Source organism: Chaetodon auriga, chromosome 4, assembly GCF_051107435.1.
Source record: "Chaetodon auriga isolate fChaAug3 chromosome 4, fChaAug3.hap1, whole genome shotgun sequence".
Lineage (NCBI taxonomy): Eukaryota > Metazoa > Chordata > Actinopteri > Chaetodontiformes > Chaetodontidae > Chaetodon > Chaetodon auriga.
This window is the reverse complement of record NC_135077.1, coordinates 25,922,641-25,939,716: the sequence shown is the minus strand read 5'-3', so window position 1 is coordinate 25,939,716 and position 17,076 is coordinate 25,922,641. Positions and strand designations below refer to the sequence as shown.

The window sequence follows — 17,076 nt, the reverse complement described above, 5'->3', positions numbered from 1 at the left end:
TCCAAATATCTCCCATTAGTGCGATTATACCAAACAAAAGCTGAAAACAGACCAGCTGACAGTTAAGAGAGATATTGAAGAGACCTTGTGCCTCGTGGCATGGAAATAGGACACCCATCCAGTGACCCACTTCGCATGTATTATAGATTCCATTAAAATGTCAGTGCACTCATGCTCAAGTGAAACGTCTCACCACCCACATCCTCACACTCTGCAGCTGCCACGCTCCCTCTCTCCTCCTCCTCTCAACTTCTGTCATCTTAGCCAGCGTCGTCTTCTCTTGTCCGCTCTGTCAGGTTTTTGGGGGGTTTTTTTTGCTCATCATTTTGTTCTACCCACATCTTTGTTTCTGACCCTGCAATTACCCCACATGTACCCCTGCTGTAGTGCCTGACACTCACAGAAGCCCAGATGCATACATATATACACATGGACAGGCTCATTTGTCATCTATAATTAAGTAAGCATACTCATACTATAAAGAATACCAGACACTGAAATATTCTTCCTACCAGAAAAACGTGCAGAGGTGTTGCCACTATTTTTACAGCCCTGTGTAATGTCTGCAGGTCTTCCTCTTAGGCCATAGGTATATCTTCACCGAGCCTGAGAGGGCACGAACAGTGAGTAAATTACTGAACACATGGTAACACTTGAAAGAGCCCTCGCTCAACGCATCAATACTTTGAGCATTTTTAACTCATCTCCTCTGTCCTCTGGATTTCTGCAGCTGGACAGAATGAAGATTCTGTTTAGACAGCCTTTTAGTGACTAAATCAAACTGAAACTGCATAATTGAAGGGGGCATGTCCCCCCATCCCCCGTGGAAATTACACCCTTAGTGCCTGGGTACGAAATTAACTTTCATATATCTCTTTCCCCCCGAGCTGTAATGATTAAATGATGAGCTTTGCTTATTTTGTTGCATATTGGCTAAATCAGTGAGTTTGTGCCAAGATTTAATTTATTTGCACCGCTGGAAAATAGTGGCACGCTTATGGAAGAGACAGTCCATCTTTCACAGCTCAGTTGTTGAATATTGTTAATGATCTAGCTGGTTTTATCATTCGTTGGTGCAGCGGTTTGTTGGCGGTTGGCATTTTCTGCTGCTGCAGGCGAAGCGAAGGCTAAAATTCAGGATGAAAGTCAAAATGAAAAACAAGTTGCTCCCAATTATCATTTTTTTAATTTCAGAAGCTTTTTTTTAAAGCAGATCCTTTTCTGTTCGACCCTCTGTCTTCCTCGGCATACTTCATGAATGCATACATGTATACATGTGTTCCACATACGTATGGCAGCACACACACACACACACACACACTCCTCAGTGCACCTGATACAACTCAGGCATGTATGACTGGTTCCTCCCTCCAAAACAGCTCTTTTGTCTCTAAAGATAATATCTCCAGCACAGAAAAAAGAACATTTTGTGCAGCAGGGTAAGTGTTGACCTTAAACCACTACCTTCTGAGCGGCTTTCCTCTCATCCCATCCAAACATACACACAAAACTGAGCCTAAGTGCACATTTGTCCCGTTAGTGCCTCAGAACAAAAGGTTCTGTGCAATTAAATTGACGGCCACCCATTTTGAAATGGTTTGTGTTTGAGGATAGAATTTCATCATGGAAATGTTAATGTAAACTATTTGCGAGGGTACTTTCCCTCGTCTCCGTCTTTCTTTCTGCTGCTTTGTCAGTTTACAAACAGGCATGGAGATTTTCCATTTAACCCCTTCCCTCCAATCAGGCTGTATTGTAAAAAGTGGCCGAAATCTGTGACCCACACAAGCTTGAAGGCTGTCTGGGGTGATCCTTATACACACAAACACACGCTAAGCCCCCCAACCCTCGGCCTCTACCGTCCTCAGCGTCACCCCTCAGCCCCACCCACCTCCCTCGTCAAATACTCTGCATACCTCCCATGCTTTAAAGGAGGAGGCTCTCCCCATAGATGTAATCGTACGTGCTAAAGATGGACGGATGGATGATTAGATGATGGATGGAAGTAGATAGCAGCAGAGATGTGGCCACAGAGAGGCAGCCTAGCTCTCACAGCTGTTCACACAGGTCGGTCTAATCTGGTGGTGAACAGGCGGGATCAGGGCTGGGCACCACAGATCCTGCCTCAGCTGCCCTGGAAGGGAGGTGCCCGCCTGCCAGGGGGATTAACAGGGAGAGATGGACGGAGAGAGGGAGGGGAGGGACATGGAGTGAAAGAGGATTCGGTTCCACAGGGGAAGCACTCATGCTGCAGGGCTGCAGGATGATCAGGCTGGAGTAATCCGGTGAAAGGTGAAACATGACGAGCCCAGTAGCGCCTTGTAGGGGCGGCACAGTGATTCACTAATCAACACTTGCAGCATGATGGTTTGATTCTCAGCCTTTCATGTCTTTCTTTCCTTTCTCTTTCAATACAGTTCACATGTTGCACATACATATAATCATTTGGGCTTTCTAAAGCTGCTTTGCTTTGCTTTCACGGTGCACATATAAGGCCACAGTATGCTTAAAACCAAGAGCTGGTCAGATCAGAGTCTGAAACCATTTCCATCTTTGGAAGTTGAGGCCTGTGTCCAACAATGAAATCATGCCAACTTTATGCCTCTGTAGGTGTGAAAGTAGACTGGGTTTGATGTTCTCTCTCCAGATCTTTTTTCATTCTTGACTCCTCTTCTCATTTTGTCGCCTTTTGAGATGACTGCAACACCATGAATGCCTTCAAGGAGTGACTGTAAGAGCGTCTGCACTCTTATCCTCAAAAATGTGGACGTTAAAAGTAAAAAAAATAAAAAGATATAGAATTTGAAGCTCTTTGAATTTGTGCATTTAATGTGACTTGGAACAAGTTTCCCATCAGGAGAGGCCTTTCAGACCATTATGTTTTAGGATTGCAGACAGATAACTGACCCTTCTCAGTGAGATGCTAACATTTGAGGCTGTTGCATTTAAAGGAGACTCTGGTTTATTACAACTGGGGTGCTGTTTTTGTTTCGCCAGCCATCAGTTTTATTGATTGTACTAACATTGTACTGAGGACATGGTGACAGAACATCGGTCCAACAGGTGCAACAAGTAAGCGCCCTTCACACAGGTTGAAACTACCCTACAGAGAAGTCAGATTTAATTGGAAAAGAGAGCGTAAGCGAGCAGTTGCAAACGTTCACCACAGCCCAGCCTGAATCGCTGTTGACCACTTGTATTGTTGCCCTGTTTAACCTGTTGTTTAATGAGGTTGCCACCTTCTCACCAACTGCTTTAGTGAGTCCAGTGTTCATTTAACTAATACACCCAGTGGAGCTGTACACTGTGGTTTTCCAGATAGTTTTCAGCTTTACCTTCGAAAATAAAACTCATCGTGGTACTTGGACGATACTTTGGAAAGCAGTGTGGATGCCAGGCAGATTACAGTAGAGATGATAATTTGCGAGTTTGCTTGTAATGAAGCAGCAATCCATCAGTGCTGACGACACACACACACACACACACAACAAAAACAAGCAAGAAAAAGCCACATGAAACAGCTCCTGATGTAGAGACAGGAGCAGCAATGACATGACAACTCACCAACTGTGACAAAACACTGCGACTGTTTATGACCTGGCAGTTATGGGATAGTTTCTCTAAATTCCAATGACCCATTATTGGCTTGGGTCTAAAGTGAATTAGGCCGTTGTCTGTTGGCCCTGGGCACCGGTTGGATTGATCGGACTGTTGGTGCAGATGGCAGCAGAGAGATGCAGCCTGGCAGACCGCTGGGACAGTCCATGAGTGTGGGGCTGTCATCATGATGTTACTGGTCAGTGTTGACGGAGACTCTGCCACACCAGATGACTCCGGTTTTACACAGATACCGTGAAATGTTCCTCGGTCAGATTCACCACAGTGGAGTGATGCTTTTTGAAAAAAGCGGGTCATTACATAGGAGCAGAGAACATCTTGTGGGGACACAGCAGCTGATTTCTGATGCCGTTGTTGTTGTGCTATTTTTGACAGCAAGCTGTAGGGAACGTAATTAAAGTAATCTGCATTTATGTTGAGAAGCAGCAAAGCATTGGATGGGAATTCTTTGTTGATGATTATATGCTTGCTCTAAAAGAGAGCTAATTTGCATATTAATTTGTTGGGTATTCTGGTGTCCCTGCACTACCTGTAATGGTAAGCTTTTAAAGTTCCTCTCAGTGGCAGAGCATACTATACGTTTAGAGCATTCAACAAGAATTACTTGTGGATTTTATTATTTTTTGTAAAACACCACATTTTGCATAACCCTGCTGAAACTGCACTTTAGGGTAAAATTGAAATTTTAAAGCTGCATTATTTGGGTCTTTTTTGCTTGCTGGTTTTTTTGTTTGTTTGTTTGAGTGACCCCTTTCACATTACAGCCATTTGATCCGCTGTTGATACATTGATTAGGACAGTTTTAAGTCATGTGTTCAACCTGTGTTTTGTTAATGACTTTGAGTCCAGTCTGTCTTTCTAGGCATCATTGGCATTTCAACATGTGTTCCCTAAACTTGACCTTGGAATTCCCATTTGTTTCCCTGTCCATCATGTAAATATAGGATGTGGAAAGAATGGAGGATGCCTGCTCTGTTTTGAAATACACTTTCCCAAAAAAGACAGGAGGGAACAGCTCTTCAGTGATGAATATGCGTGCACTTCTAAAATGACTGCTCTCACAGATTGGAGTGCTCTCATGACTATAAATGTGATGCCTTGGTGGGGAAAAAAAAGAATCCTGCCTTAGTTCATTGTCTGTACTATTGTCGACTAAAGAGGAAACAAAAATGTGGGAGAAAACAACAACAGCCGTCCATGAGAGGACCGATTTGCCGTGTTATGCATTTTTGTCACTTAATGTAAACTTTTTAGAAGAGTGCACTCTTCTGTGTGTTACTTGCTGTGCCCTTTACACTGCATGTTCCATCCAGTCAGTCAGTATTTTGATGATCGTTGAAGTATCAGTCTCCAGTAACTCACCGATTCTGCTGTGTATCGCAACTGATCGCTGGAGCTATTCTAGTTCTGACTAAACTTAAACATCTAATCCTCTACCTTAATCTGCTACCATTAGGTTCCACTCATCTCGGGGATCCACGGACCACATCGAATCCCGGCTCGCCCTCGTCCTCTCCGCACACCCCCAGCGCCCTGGGCAGTGGCAGCTCTGATCCAGTGCTGAATGGAGGCCTGTGCTCCGCAGCTTACTGCAGCTCAGCAGGGGGTAGGTACACCCAGAGAGAGCTACTGCTACAGCAGCACAGAATCAATCAACCCACAGGGGACTGAGTGGAAGCCATTATGGGATAGTGAGCAGATGTCATCCTGCAGTAGTTTGGAACAATGGCCAACACTTCATGGTCCCACCGCTGCTGCAGCTGCAGCTGGATGGAGGAAATGTTCAGCACATGTTGTTATGTCACATGGCACTGTTATGTAAATGGTCCTGATGCAATGACTTTTTTTTTTAGATAGTCCAGGCCAAAAACACGATTCAAAACAAAACTTCCCACACAGTTTTTTTTAGCCTGATAATCAGACTGAATTGCGAGTTTGTTTCACTTCATCCACTCAGCTGGATGTCCTTTTCATGTCGGCTAATTTCTTGTTGGGTGGAGAGAGGTGTTTACTATTTTGAATGTGCTGAAATTGGACTGAAATGGACTGAAAATGATGTTGGTGGGATCGATACATCTTCGGCTACTGACTTAAGGCCAGCAGCAGGGGACCTAGCTAACATAGCACAACCTGACATGTTGCAGTAGTGGTTGCTGAGCTCCAGGCGTAGCACAGCGAAGAACTGAGTAGACTTAGTAGGTGTTATTTCTGTAAGTCAATCTCATCCACACTTCTCATCCACCTGTTTTGACCATTTTTCTGTTGTTATTTTTGAATGGATATGGCTAGCTAGCTAAACTAACTATGTAGGGAGCTGATATTATTAAGATGTAATTATTAATCCCGCTCTGGATTGATCGATTGGTTTCTGCTATCAGAAAATAACCACATCTTTCCCTCAAGTTGAATATTTTCATGTCAAGCGAATACTTGAATGTCGTGGATTTTGCATTTTCGCGTTGCGTAATGTTGTCCAGTGCAAATTCACATTTATTCCCGTCTTTGCATTGACTTGTGACAGTTGGTCTGAACACACCATGAGATTTACTTTTACTTAATTATTTACTGACAGATTTAGTCATTTTTTAATATACGTACAATAGCAGAGATAACTACACTTTTTGTCGTTGGTACCGCTATTTCATCACGTGCAACTAGCTGTATGAAAATACAGTAAATGATGTCAAGTCTAAATTTATTTGGCTACATTACTTTTCCCATCTGTCCTCATTTAACATCTTATTTCAATTTCACCACAGGAACAACCCCGAACTCACCAGTCAGCCTCCCCAAGTCACCCACGTTCCCATCAGGCCGTGGGCCTTGGTCCGATGAGTGCTCGATATGTTACGAGAACACGGTGGACACAGTCATCTACGCCTGCGGACACATGTGTCTGTGCTACACCTGTGGCCTCAAACTCAAGAAGATGTCCAACGCCTGCTGTCCTATCTGCAGAAGGCAGATCAAAGACATTATCAAGACCTACCGCAGCACATAAGGGGAGGGACGCCCTCCCGAAGAACAACACAGTCCCAGAGTCAGGGAAAGAAATGTCTAAGTTCAGGGAATATGAACTCTGGTACTTTCATTTAGTATTTTCATACAGTTATTGTTGGTTGGTTCTCTTGCGTGACCTTTTCCAAAGCTGGTACTACTTTGCTTGGAAGGTCTCTTTCAATTTGGAGTCGCTGTCACGGCCTCCCTGCAGAGGCGGCACTTGAACTGGCAGGGGCTTTCACCGACGACTTTATTCTTAATCGAAGAGTGTTCGCTCTCTCCTAGGATCTTGGAAGACTTTGAAGGAGAGAAACTGAACCAATTCCAAAATTCTTTCATTTGTGGAGCCATGTTGGAAGAATTAGGGACTGTCACCCATTTGTGCCGAAGCAAATGAGTCACTTTGGGGCTGAATGTCTTGATAATTGTTCTCTTAGAGGATGACTGCAGCTCTGAAATATGCCGTCACACCACAGCAGGTAATCATCTCAGTATGTCACAACTTGTGTCTGTGTGTTACTGAGCATCAGAAAAGAGAAGTCAGCCTGGCAGCGTAATGATGAAGTGTTGAATTTCTGTAATTGTCGTGATTATCAGTGAGTGATGTGCTTAGAGATGCAAGGCGGTGCTGAGTATATTCATTAGGATTGTAACACCTCTTGTACTCGTATAATGTAATGTACCTTTATGGTAGTTCTATTGCAAACGTCGGTAGTAGCTATATTGTTGTGCTAGCTAGCTGCTTGCTCTGCAATGTGGTATGTTGCACTGAAATCAGCATTGTCCTCTCAGAAATGCCCCATTATTGACAGAGAGGATGAAAGACATTCATCGGTTCAAACAATCTACAAACCTGTGTCCAGCAGACTCAGCAGCAGCTCCAAATCTATGAAAGGAAACAGGAAGTGGAAAAAAAAATCATTTGGATTCTCCTCAGGGCCAGCGATCGTTTTTAAGAAGATGTGAACTATTTTCCCAAACTTTACCTACAACCATGCCTAATACACTGTGAGCGTTCATGACCAATTGACAGATCCTCTAAAATAGTTCCCATAACAACATGTAAAGGATTGTTGCCATGGTATCAGAAGTTACCACGGATACAACCCAGCCTCCTGCCTTAACCCACAGAGGGTTCACCTGTTCCACGCGGATGTGTCGTTTTCTGTGTTTCTGCCGTTTCCTCAAACCCCTGACAAATCACCAAATACTGCGGTTGTGTGGCACAAACGGACACTAAATGTCCACTCAGAGGAGAGAAAAAGCACACAAATTGAAAGTTATTTTTGTAACATCCAAATCCATTTCCAATATTTAACTATGAAAATTCAGAATAACCCCTGTGACAGGCCTTTCACCAGCAGCAAAGATCCTTTACAGACGTAGTTCAGGGGCAGGGTTATAGAAAAAGCTTGTATTTTGAATATTTGTACGATTCCTATCCCCAAAGTTCTGTATAAAATGTTGTGATACATCCCCCAGAAATTTCAGTTGTAAATACACCAACTCAGCAGTAAGCCATAGGTAATGACAGGACACCACTGGAAGCTGAGAGGCTGTTTTTTTTTTTTTTTAAAATAACATGTATTTCATTTTGTAGATAATCAACAAATGGGGCTCAAACCTATGCTGCTATGGTATTTGTCAGCTGTCCTTTCTGCTGACAGTGACTTTCACACATCCCTCCTCCCACATGACAGTTTCACTACGCTACTGGTTGAAGTGTTAATTCACATTTGAATGTTAACTTGTGTATTTAGAGAGATAAATGATTTTTATCAGTGTGCTTGAATAGAAAAAAACAAAGAAAAAAGTTTTGTCTGATTTGTTTTGTTTGTTTGTTTGTTTGTTTTGTTTGTTTTGACTGATAATCATAATTCTGAGATTTCTTTCCTTGCTTATCCAAAACAATGAGAATCTAAATTTATTCTTGTTTTCTAATAGTGAGAATATAGGGGTATGCTTGCACCTTGCCGCAATAAGAGATATTGCAGTACACAATCAAAACCTCGTTGCTTTGGGGTGCAAGATATAAACTCTCAGTTTTATTACAATCCCTGAATTTCAGGTGTTCTTTTTTGTAATTTATCTTCTTGTGTGTAAGCCCATGTTAAGGAGCCCTCCTACCCATCCTGGTTTTACATTTCTTATCGTTATTGTCTGAAAGAAATGGTAAATGTCACTTTATGAAGCTACTGATTGTAATCTTGTAAATGTTTAGGCCGACGTTGCTCTCTGAGACTCAGACATGGCACGTTTTATTTTGTGTTTTATTTAGTGCAGACAGTCCGACCAAATACTTTTTTTGTTTTGTTTTTTTAATACATTGTTTAAATGTAATTGTGCAAAACCCTGTATTCAGTTTGGGCTTTTTTTTTTTTATTTACATCTAACAGTTTTTGGACCACTTTAATTGCTAAACAGTTCAAGGTCTTCATCTGTAAATGAGTCTGCACACACCTTTATCAAAGGATGTAATGCCATTTTTAGTTTTGATTTTACTTTTGCATCCAGAGTACTCCTCGGGGTCCTTGAATGTTACTGATCCTGTCATGTACTATTTATTTGTCCATCAATGTGTGGACTAATTCCTCTGAACCTGCTTTTCTTGCGTTTGCTTTCTTCTACATTGCCACTATACCGACATGACTCCTGTGTGTGTGTGTCCGGCCAGTCGCACAGCAGCACATTTAAAGATTCTTTCTGTAGCTCTTAGTACTTTTCGTCATGCATGAGTAATCGGTTCGCTCTGTGTGAACATTGGGACCAACAGTAGACGAGCATCAGGGGAAGAGAGGAACGCTGTTCGTGTTCATGTAGACTGGAACCAGTCGCTAGAAATCATATATATACTGTATGTCCATTGTTGTGACTCAGCAGCTGAAGTACTTTGCAAAACCTGTATTTTTCTTTCTTTTTCTTTTGAAACAAGTGTTTGTGAGCTCTGTTCAGTGTGAGTCGGATGATTGTGGTTAATAAACTTTCCAGATGTGTTTGAGCAAAAATAGTTTGTTTCATAATGGAAATCATTTCTCCAACTTCCCAGTCAGAGTCAGCTAACAGCTGTATGGCAACTGAGCTAACTAGCAAACAGCAGCAACAATTAGCATCAGTTAAGTGGTTACTATCGCAAGAAGTAAAGCTATAGTAGCCACTGATTGCACAGCTAACTAGCTAATGGCAGCTACAGTTAGCAACAGTTTGCAGTTACTATAACGACAAATAATGCCATAGTAACTGGTAACTGCATGGCTAACTGAGCTAACTAGCTAATGGCAGCTACAGTTAGCAACAGTTTGCAGTTCTTTTAACAACTAACAAAGCCATAGTAACTGCTAACTGTATGTCTAACGAGGATAACTAGCTAATGGCAGCTACAGTAAGCAGTAGTCAGAAGTAACTATAGCCTACCAACAAGTAAAGCTATAGGCCTACTGACATTCCATAAATCACTGAGAGCTGAGGCAGAGCAGCTGGAGGACATCAGAGAAAACCAGAAAAAATTTTCTCCAGTTTCACCGACATGGTTGTGTGTGACTTGGTGCCATAAAGCTTTACACACTCCTCTTGGGAGATCGTAGCAGCCCACCCAGGTTACAGAGTGCAAGAAGAGGCTCCATGTTGCAGAGTGGGAATGACACAGACAGCATTCTCCCTATTACAAGTCATATTCCACCACCACCAACTCCTGAGAAAAATATCTAGCTCATTAGCTGTGCTCACTGTCAGCTAGTCACTAACTTTATCTGGATTGGCAGCATTCAGTTTTCTGTTTGCCAAAAGCAGCTGCAGCTGGAGACAAGGATGAAGAAAACAGAGAGAAGCAGCAAAGTTGCGGGCTGGAAGAACAATGTCTGAATGAGCAAAAAAAAAGCTAAAAAGCTGTGCAGAGCAGAGAGGAGCTGCACAGTTATCTGTGGGTGTGCACATTTGATTCACTGATAACATAAAAGTATTGATTGGTGCACTTAAACTGAAAGTAGTCCACTTGTTTCTCAGTGGTCATCAGGTGCACAACACCTAATCGAGTCATCTTTAAATCACCACCAATTCAAAGCTTTGGTCGCTGCAGGTTGCTGTCTTGGATTGCAACATCTGGAGATACAAACCTCTGTCTCCAAATGGACAGTAGCTCTGTCGGCCTGTTCTGCAGGGGTGATTAACATGCTAAAGCTGCAGATTTATAAATGCTCATTGGCTCTGTGCAGCCGACGTGTCACATGAGTCACTCACAGCTTGCTCATTATTTTCAGTTTTTACATTTCATTATGCAATGGACTGAAAATAGAAATATCTGTTCAAGTGTTAAAGTAGCCTTTCTTTCTCCATTTGGCATATCGCACGTTAAGATACAGTGCGTAAATACATTTAGAGTGTCTACCTGCAAATTAAGACATTGACACAAGTAAGTTTAGTATCAGATATTCATTTTCCCAAATACTTCTGTTTGTAGATGAGGTGCATTTCTACAGCATTTTGAATAAGAGAATAAGTTAGCGGTTGTAATATTTTGTCAGTGTCCACAATTACTAATAAGACTATTTACGTTGACGAAACAATCATCACTCAAGGTCCACTTACTTTTTCTGACAGTTTACTTAGTTGTCATGGAACTGTTCAAACCTTCCATTACTCTGTGCACTTCTATGACCTCCATGTGACTGTCAAACGCTCCAGAGTAAGCTGGTACGTGGACCTCAGTGAATGAAGTGTCACGCTCAGTTAAAAATACTTTTAAAATAGTAGCATTTGTCACATGACAGTGTAAAGAGGTTCCTGTTTGCCCGTTCACTCGGCATATTTAATGTACTCTAGCATAACTGCACCGTGTTTGCTTCAAACATTGCTTCCATTCATATTATGTTTCATGGTCTTTCCTCTTTGCTAGTGCAACACTGGACATGCTAATAGAGTGTTAATAGTGTTTACATGCCCTTGACCTCTGGCACTGAAACATGAGACAATGTGAGTTGGCCTACAACACAGATGTAGCCAGCCGTGCCTTTTGAGGTCCGGGTGAAACACAATGCTAAGTCATCCAGGGGCCCGGGCCCTCTGTCGCATCATGTGCTGTGACCTCTGTCCCAGCCACAGCTGCTGGAGGGCCTCACAGTGACAGGTAGGGGATTAGGAGATCAGTGGAAGTACTTGAATACTTTGAAAGTTACGCTGTGGATGCGCTCCTGCTAAAATGACTGCACTATAAATTCATGATTCCCCTCATTCAGATGTCTCCTCGGTGCTCCCTGATAGCCATCTGTCTGTCTGCGCCTGCAATAGACGACTCATGACATCTCCACATGAAAGAACTGACGAGGAAATATGACTGAGATGAGTAATAATGTCATGGAAAGAAGAATTCAAACAAGTGTATCTAATTTTTGTCATTGTTCAGCCAGAGATGATCATCCTTCAATGTTCGGATCCAATATTATTAGTTATGCTGTATGAAAAAGAACTGATTATAATAGAATTCCATTTCAAGACTCAATGTCAGCGTACATTTTAAGTATAGAATGCGCAGGTCTATTCATATGAAAATCTGTCTGTGCTCGCTGTCTGCCGTCTCCAGCTGATGCTGTCTGGAGGAGGCTGTGACGCAAGTCTGGTTCAAGAGAGCCATCTAGTGGAGACACACTGGTATGGCCTCCTCTGTACACAGAAACATGGTTACTTTGGGCATAAAAATGTCATTACGTGTCTGAAAATGGAAAAATCAGGTGACAGTTTTTGTCGGTGTTTACAAAATCCAACTGATTAAAGCAACGCTGATTCATATTTTTAAATGAATGTGTCAAACCCATAGAAAATGATCAGCTGACTGCAGTTTCCTCCACTTCTGCTCAGTGTTTTAGCATTTTTCAGCTAATAGGTTTACATCCACAACCACTGTTTTGATTCACTCTCACCGCTGTCATCAATGCAACCAGTGAAAAAACTGTAAAATCCACTATGCCACCTGCTCAGCACCTGACAGCAGTGAACATAGTCGAACTTTGAGCAACTGAAGAACTAGATATTTTTCTCAGGAGTTAGTAGAGACCAAAACTGAGCTAACCAAATCACTAGGAGAGTGAATATTGCTCAAATGTTGCTGTGTCTGCTGGATGTTTGAAAAGCAAACTGTTAGCTAACATCTTTATATGGTGATGTCACTTTCAGCAAGTTCATGTTTTAAATTCTCAACATTCCCAAAATGCAACAGATGATGTCATCCAGCATCTTTCAGTGTCAGTCTGAAAAACATTGAGTCTGACCTGCTGAATCCTGCTGAAAACCTGCATTTTCCATTAAAGAGGTGCAGATTTGTGGTGCATCTCTGGGGCAGAGATATAAGCATGTATTTCATGTAAATCTGGAGGCAAGTGATAAATCTCTCTAGTCAGGTTTGGATACAGGAGAGCAAAAATCTTGTCTCTCCTCTTTAGTGGGAAACTGGGGCTGCGAGAGCTCATTCGTCTTCATTCCTCGTTCTCAACCTCCTCACACTTTTCTCTCATAAGTCATACCTCGCTATATATAACCAGCTGCATTGTTCTGCTCCTCCACATCTAAACTCACTTAATCTGGCTTTCACAATAAGGCGAATAGAGATAAATGTCTCAATCTGTAATATTACTGTCACACACTATCTGGCTAGATTGTGAGCCGGAAGGGGGTTTGCTGCTCTTTGTCTACAGTCGCTCATGTGACCGAAAGGTATGAGACAAATGAAAAGGAGCCATTGTAAAACAACAAAGATAATACATTTAATATTGTTTCTCTTTTGGGCAATGCGAGATACAATGTAAACATGTACAAGATACAAAAAAAGGGAACAAGACTCGTCAAAATGAAACGGTAGATAAGAAAATGCCCTGTTTTCAAAAGGAATGCACATGTGCAGAATGTCTCCAATCACACAGGAATTTGGACAGTGTTTGCTTCCATTGCATGTCGTCCTCGCGCACCGGCGCGCGCCGCTTTGAGCCGATAAGAGCGCGGCTCTGTCACCGCGTGTGATTTGGCGGAGAGATGACTCATCATTGGATGATTCATTGACATTTACAGTGGAATAAAGCCTCCTTAGCCTCCTCATGGCAGATCTTTTGAAAACAAGGAGTTTGCAAGAGTTAAACACAATTTGCAGAACAACGAAGAGAATCCAAAAAGAAAAGAATAGCACCTCCTTTGGTCCAACTCGAGGCCTGTAGTTGTTATTGTGTTTGTTAGTGTGGCTGACATGCTGGTAACAGATTGTTTTTGTCAGAATTTACAGATCAAGAGCTTGATGGCATCAGGCTTCCAATGGTTTTGTTTTTGTTTTTGTTTTTTTGGCATCCTGCGGTGGTGACAAATTCTATTCTATCAATGCAACATCAAGGCTAAACACAGGCTCCACCTCCACATAAATCTAGCTCAGCTGTAGCTCTACATCAGTCACTTCTGACAGCACACCTCCACCTCCAAAAAGTGGCTGCGGCCGGCAGCGGAGGCTCCCACGCACACTGGCAGCAGCCGCAGTGTTCTTGATTAGAAAGCTGTTAGCGCCGGAATATCATCTGACTGGCTAAGGTTAATTAAGACACACTGTTGTGCTAATTAGAAACAGGGATTCAAACAGAGACAAAGAAAAGTGCCACAGAGACACAGCGGCGTGCCTCGTTCCTCGACACAGCCTCTTTTGTGGAGCTCGCAGACAGCTCCCGCTGATGCCCGCTGGCGCGTCAAACAACTGCGATTCTGTGAGGAAGTTTTCAGACTGACATAAATAATCAGCATTCCCAAAGCCCTGCGGCTTCTCTTCGTTTTTTTCTTTTCTTTCTTCTCACACTCAAGTTAGAAATTAATTAAAAAACATACCAAATCATCCCCCTAAATACCTCCCACCTGCTCCCACACACTTACTAAAACTTTCTTATCAAACCTGCCCCTCCTCCTCCCACCAACCGCCTTTATTAACTCACAAATCACTCCATTTCAGAGCTGGGTGCCCTTTATTTGATTTGTTTCCATGATGAATTAAAGCTTGTTTCATTAGATGCGAGTAAACCTTTTAAATCCTGTGCTACACTTCACTTCAAAACATTCAATTATTTTTCTCTATTGCAGAACTCAAAGGAAGGAGGCCAAAAAAAAAAAAAAAAAAGAGGCAAAAAATCCTCCATTTGAAACCATTTTTGTCTGACTCCAGAAAACTTCTCCAGCACCCAGCTCAACTCTCACACCCTCAGGGCAACATAAGATCTGAAGACACTGACAGTAAAAGCAGCTAAAATCAGACGCAGGATCAGTTTTAAAAGTAGTTCTGTGGACGGAGAGTGAGACTGAGAGGAGCTGCTGCGGCGGGAACTCGTGTCTCTTGCAGTTTCTTGTGAGCGCTGCTTCAAAAACATCAAGCGCCTCAATTAAAACATTGTTTGGAGTGATGAGATTTCACAACTCAGGTTGGGAAGCGTGGAGCTCATTAGGTCCGGGGGTTTTTAGAGGGAGGGTGGGAGTGGCTGGATGAAATGAACTGAATTATTTTTCCTGGTCTTCAGAGTGCAAACAGCACCCAGCAGCCTTTCATCTCCCTCCTATGGAAGCGCAGCTCCTCTCACCTCACTCTCACCTTGTCTCCTGGAATCCACTCTCTGATCTATCTTGTGTCTCCCTACATCCCGCTCTCGCAAATCTCCTCCTTGACCTCCAAATTCTCCTCTCCTGAGCGCACCTGCAAACAATCCATCTCATCATGCAAAAACGCACACATGCACGCAAACAAGCCCACCGCCCCCAGACCCTCCTAGATATCTCAATCATTTCCCCTGGAATAGACTGCTCGGCCGTGTCGAGGAAGGGGGGAGGTGGAACTACGTGGCAGGGGAAGGAAGAGAACAGGGAAGTATAGCCAGTAGGAATAACACTATGGCAGCAGCTGGTGTTTGGGACGGCGCTTAAGGTGCTTCACGCCTGAGAGACGCCGTCCATTTGTTAAAATAAAAAGACAGCGAGAATTAAAAGAGGGTGCCGGCGTCGCTGAGCCATCTCACCCGCCTGACCTCTGCCAATATGTCAGGAAACTCATATACTATTTCCTCTGGCATGGATGACTCCTCATCATGGTGGAGTTGAACTCAGCTGAACAGGAGGAATGCAAAAATATTACCGCCACCAATTCCATTTCCATTCTGCCGTGTGGATGCACGCAGGTTGAGGAGCGGCGTGGCTGAACTGGGAGGACGTGACTGAAAGAGAAGCCTGTCACTTAAAGAATGAGACATTTTGGGAAGTGAACGTCATTGTTTTCTAAGTCCAAGAGTTACATCAGCAGATTTATATCACTGTGATGTCTGAACGCTAAACATGAGGCTAAATCCAGGAAACAGACTGAAAACGAGTGAAGTAGTGACCTTTAGAGGTGTTTTTCCCAGAGCTGGGCTGTTTCCCCAGCTCCCAGTCTCCATGCAGGTCTAAGTTAACCATCTCCTGGCTTTAGCTTCATATTTAAAGATCCTCTGCAAACATGTTTTAGGCCAGAATTTGTGTCAGTTTTTTTTTTCCCCCAGCAAAAAAGTTCAATTTCTGGTTAAAAATCCAGCTTTGATGCTAAACTAAGATATGTCTCCTAGCTTTAGTACCGTATTTAAAGATCCCTTTCAAACATGTTTTCACACACAGAAATACACTCTGATTTGAAGAATAGTTCATCTGACATGGTTTTTCAATAAAACAGTTAAATTCCTTCGGTAAAATTCTCATGACTGCATCTACTTCTCCAGGGACAGTTTGGATCATTTGAAGCGGGGTTGAATCGGTTTGTTTGTGTCATTGTGTGACGCTGGTGGATCCTAACTGACCCTTTAAAACACTGAAGTCACATAAAAGCACAAACAAAGCCATTGAGGCAGCAGTAGACCAGCGACGTGTGAGGCAAAATAACTCTTTTTGTCAAGGGAGTCTGGTTCAGGCCCTGGCTTTGGAGAGAGAGATATTAATGGCTGCTGTCAGAGACGGCTGTCTGACATCAAGGTATAAACCTAAACGCTTAATATAGCGTACATTTACACTGATATTGATTTTTTTTTTAGGTGGGCCTAAAGATTAGCTGCTGCCTCCTGTCTACAGCAGCACAGAGCTGAGCTTCCTTCACAGGTTCTACTGCTTCTTCAGACTGGCTGCATGCTGACCACCATCTACTGTAGCCAATACACTGACTATTGATAAGTGCCTCAAACCAGCCCACGTCAAAAAATCCAAACTGTCTGTTTAAAGCGAGCAGAGAAACTTTTCCCCTTCAGCAGACAGAGTTAAAGAGCCAAACTCTGCTCAAACAAAGCTGACACAGATCAAACAAACATCCAGAGACAAGGGGCTCTTTGGATATGAACATCAGGACACTGGTTAGACATCTTCTAATTTTTCTAATCTCGTCTAACCCTTGGCAAGAACGCAAATCAGGATATTTCCCAAAATGTCAGACTATTTCTTTAAGGT

General features: G+C 42.8%; 1 protein-coding gene across 2 annotated transcripts in view; it reads left to right on the top strand.

The window, feature by feature from the left end:
• neurl1aa (neuralized E3 ubiquitin protein ligase 1Aa) overlaps nucleotides 1-9,625 on the top strand; it is a 76,535-nt gene extending 66,910 nt beyond the window's left edge. For both annotated transcript variants that reach the window (XM_076728289.1, XM_076728290.1), the window contains exons 5-6: nucleotides 5,075-5,224; nucleotides 6,378-9,625. In XM_076728289.1, coding sequence (XP_076584404.1) covers nucleotides 5,075-5,224; nucleotides 6,378-6,619 — 392 coding nt within the window. In that variant the 3' untranslated portion in view covers nucleotides 6,620-9,625. The remainder of the gene's footprint in view (nucleotides 1-5,074; nucleotides 5,225-6,377) is intronic.
• Nucleotides 9,626-17,076: the final 7,451 nt, after the last annotated feature.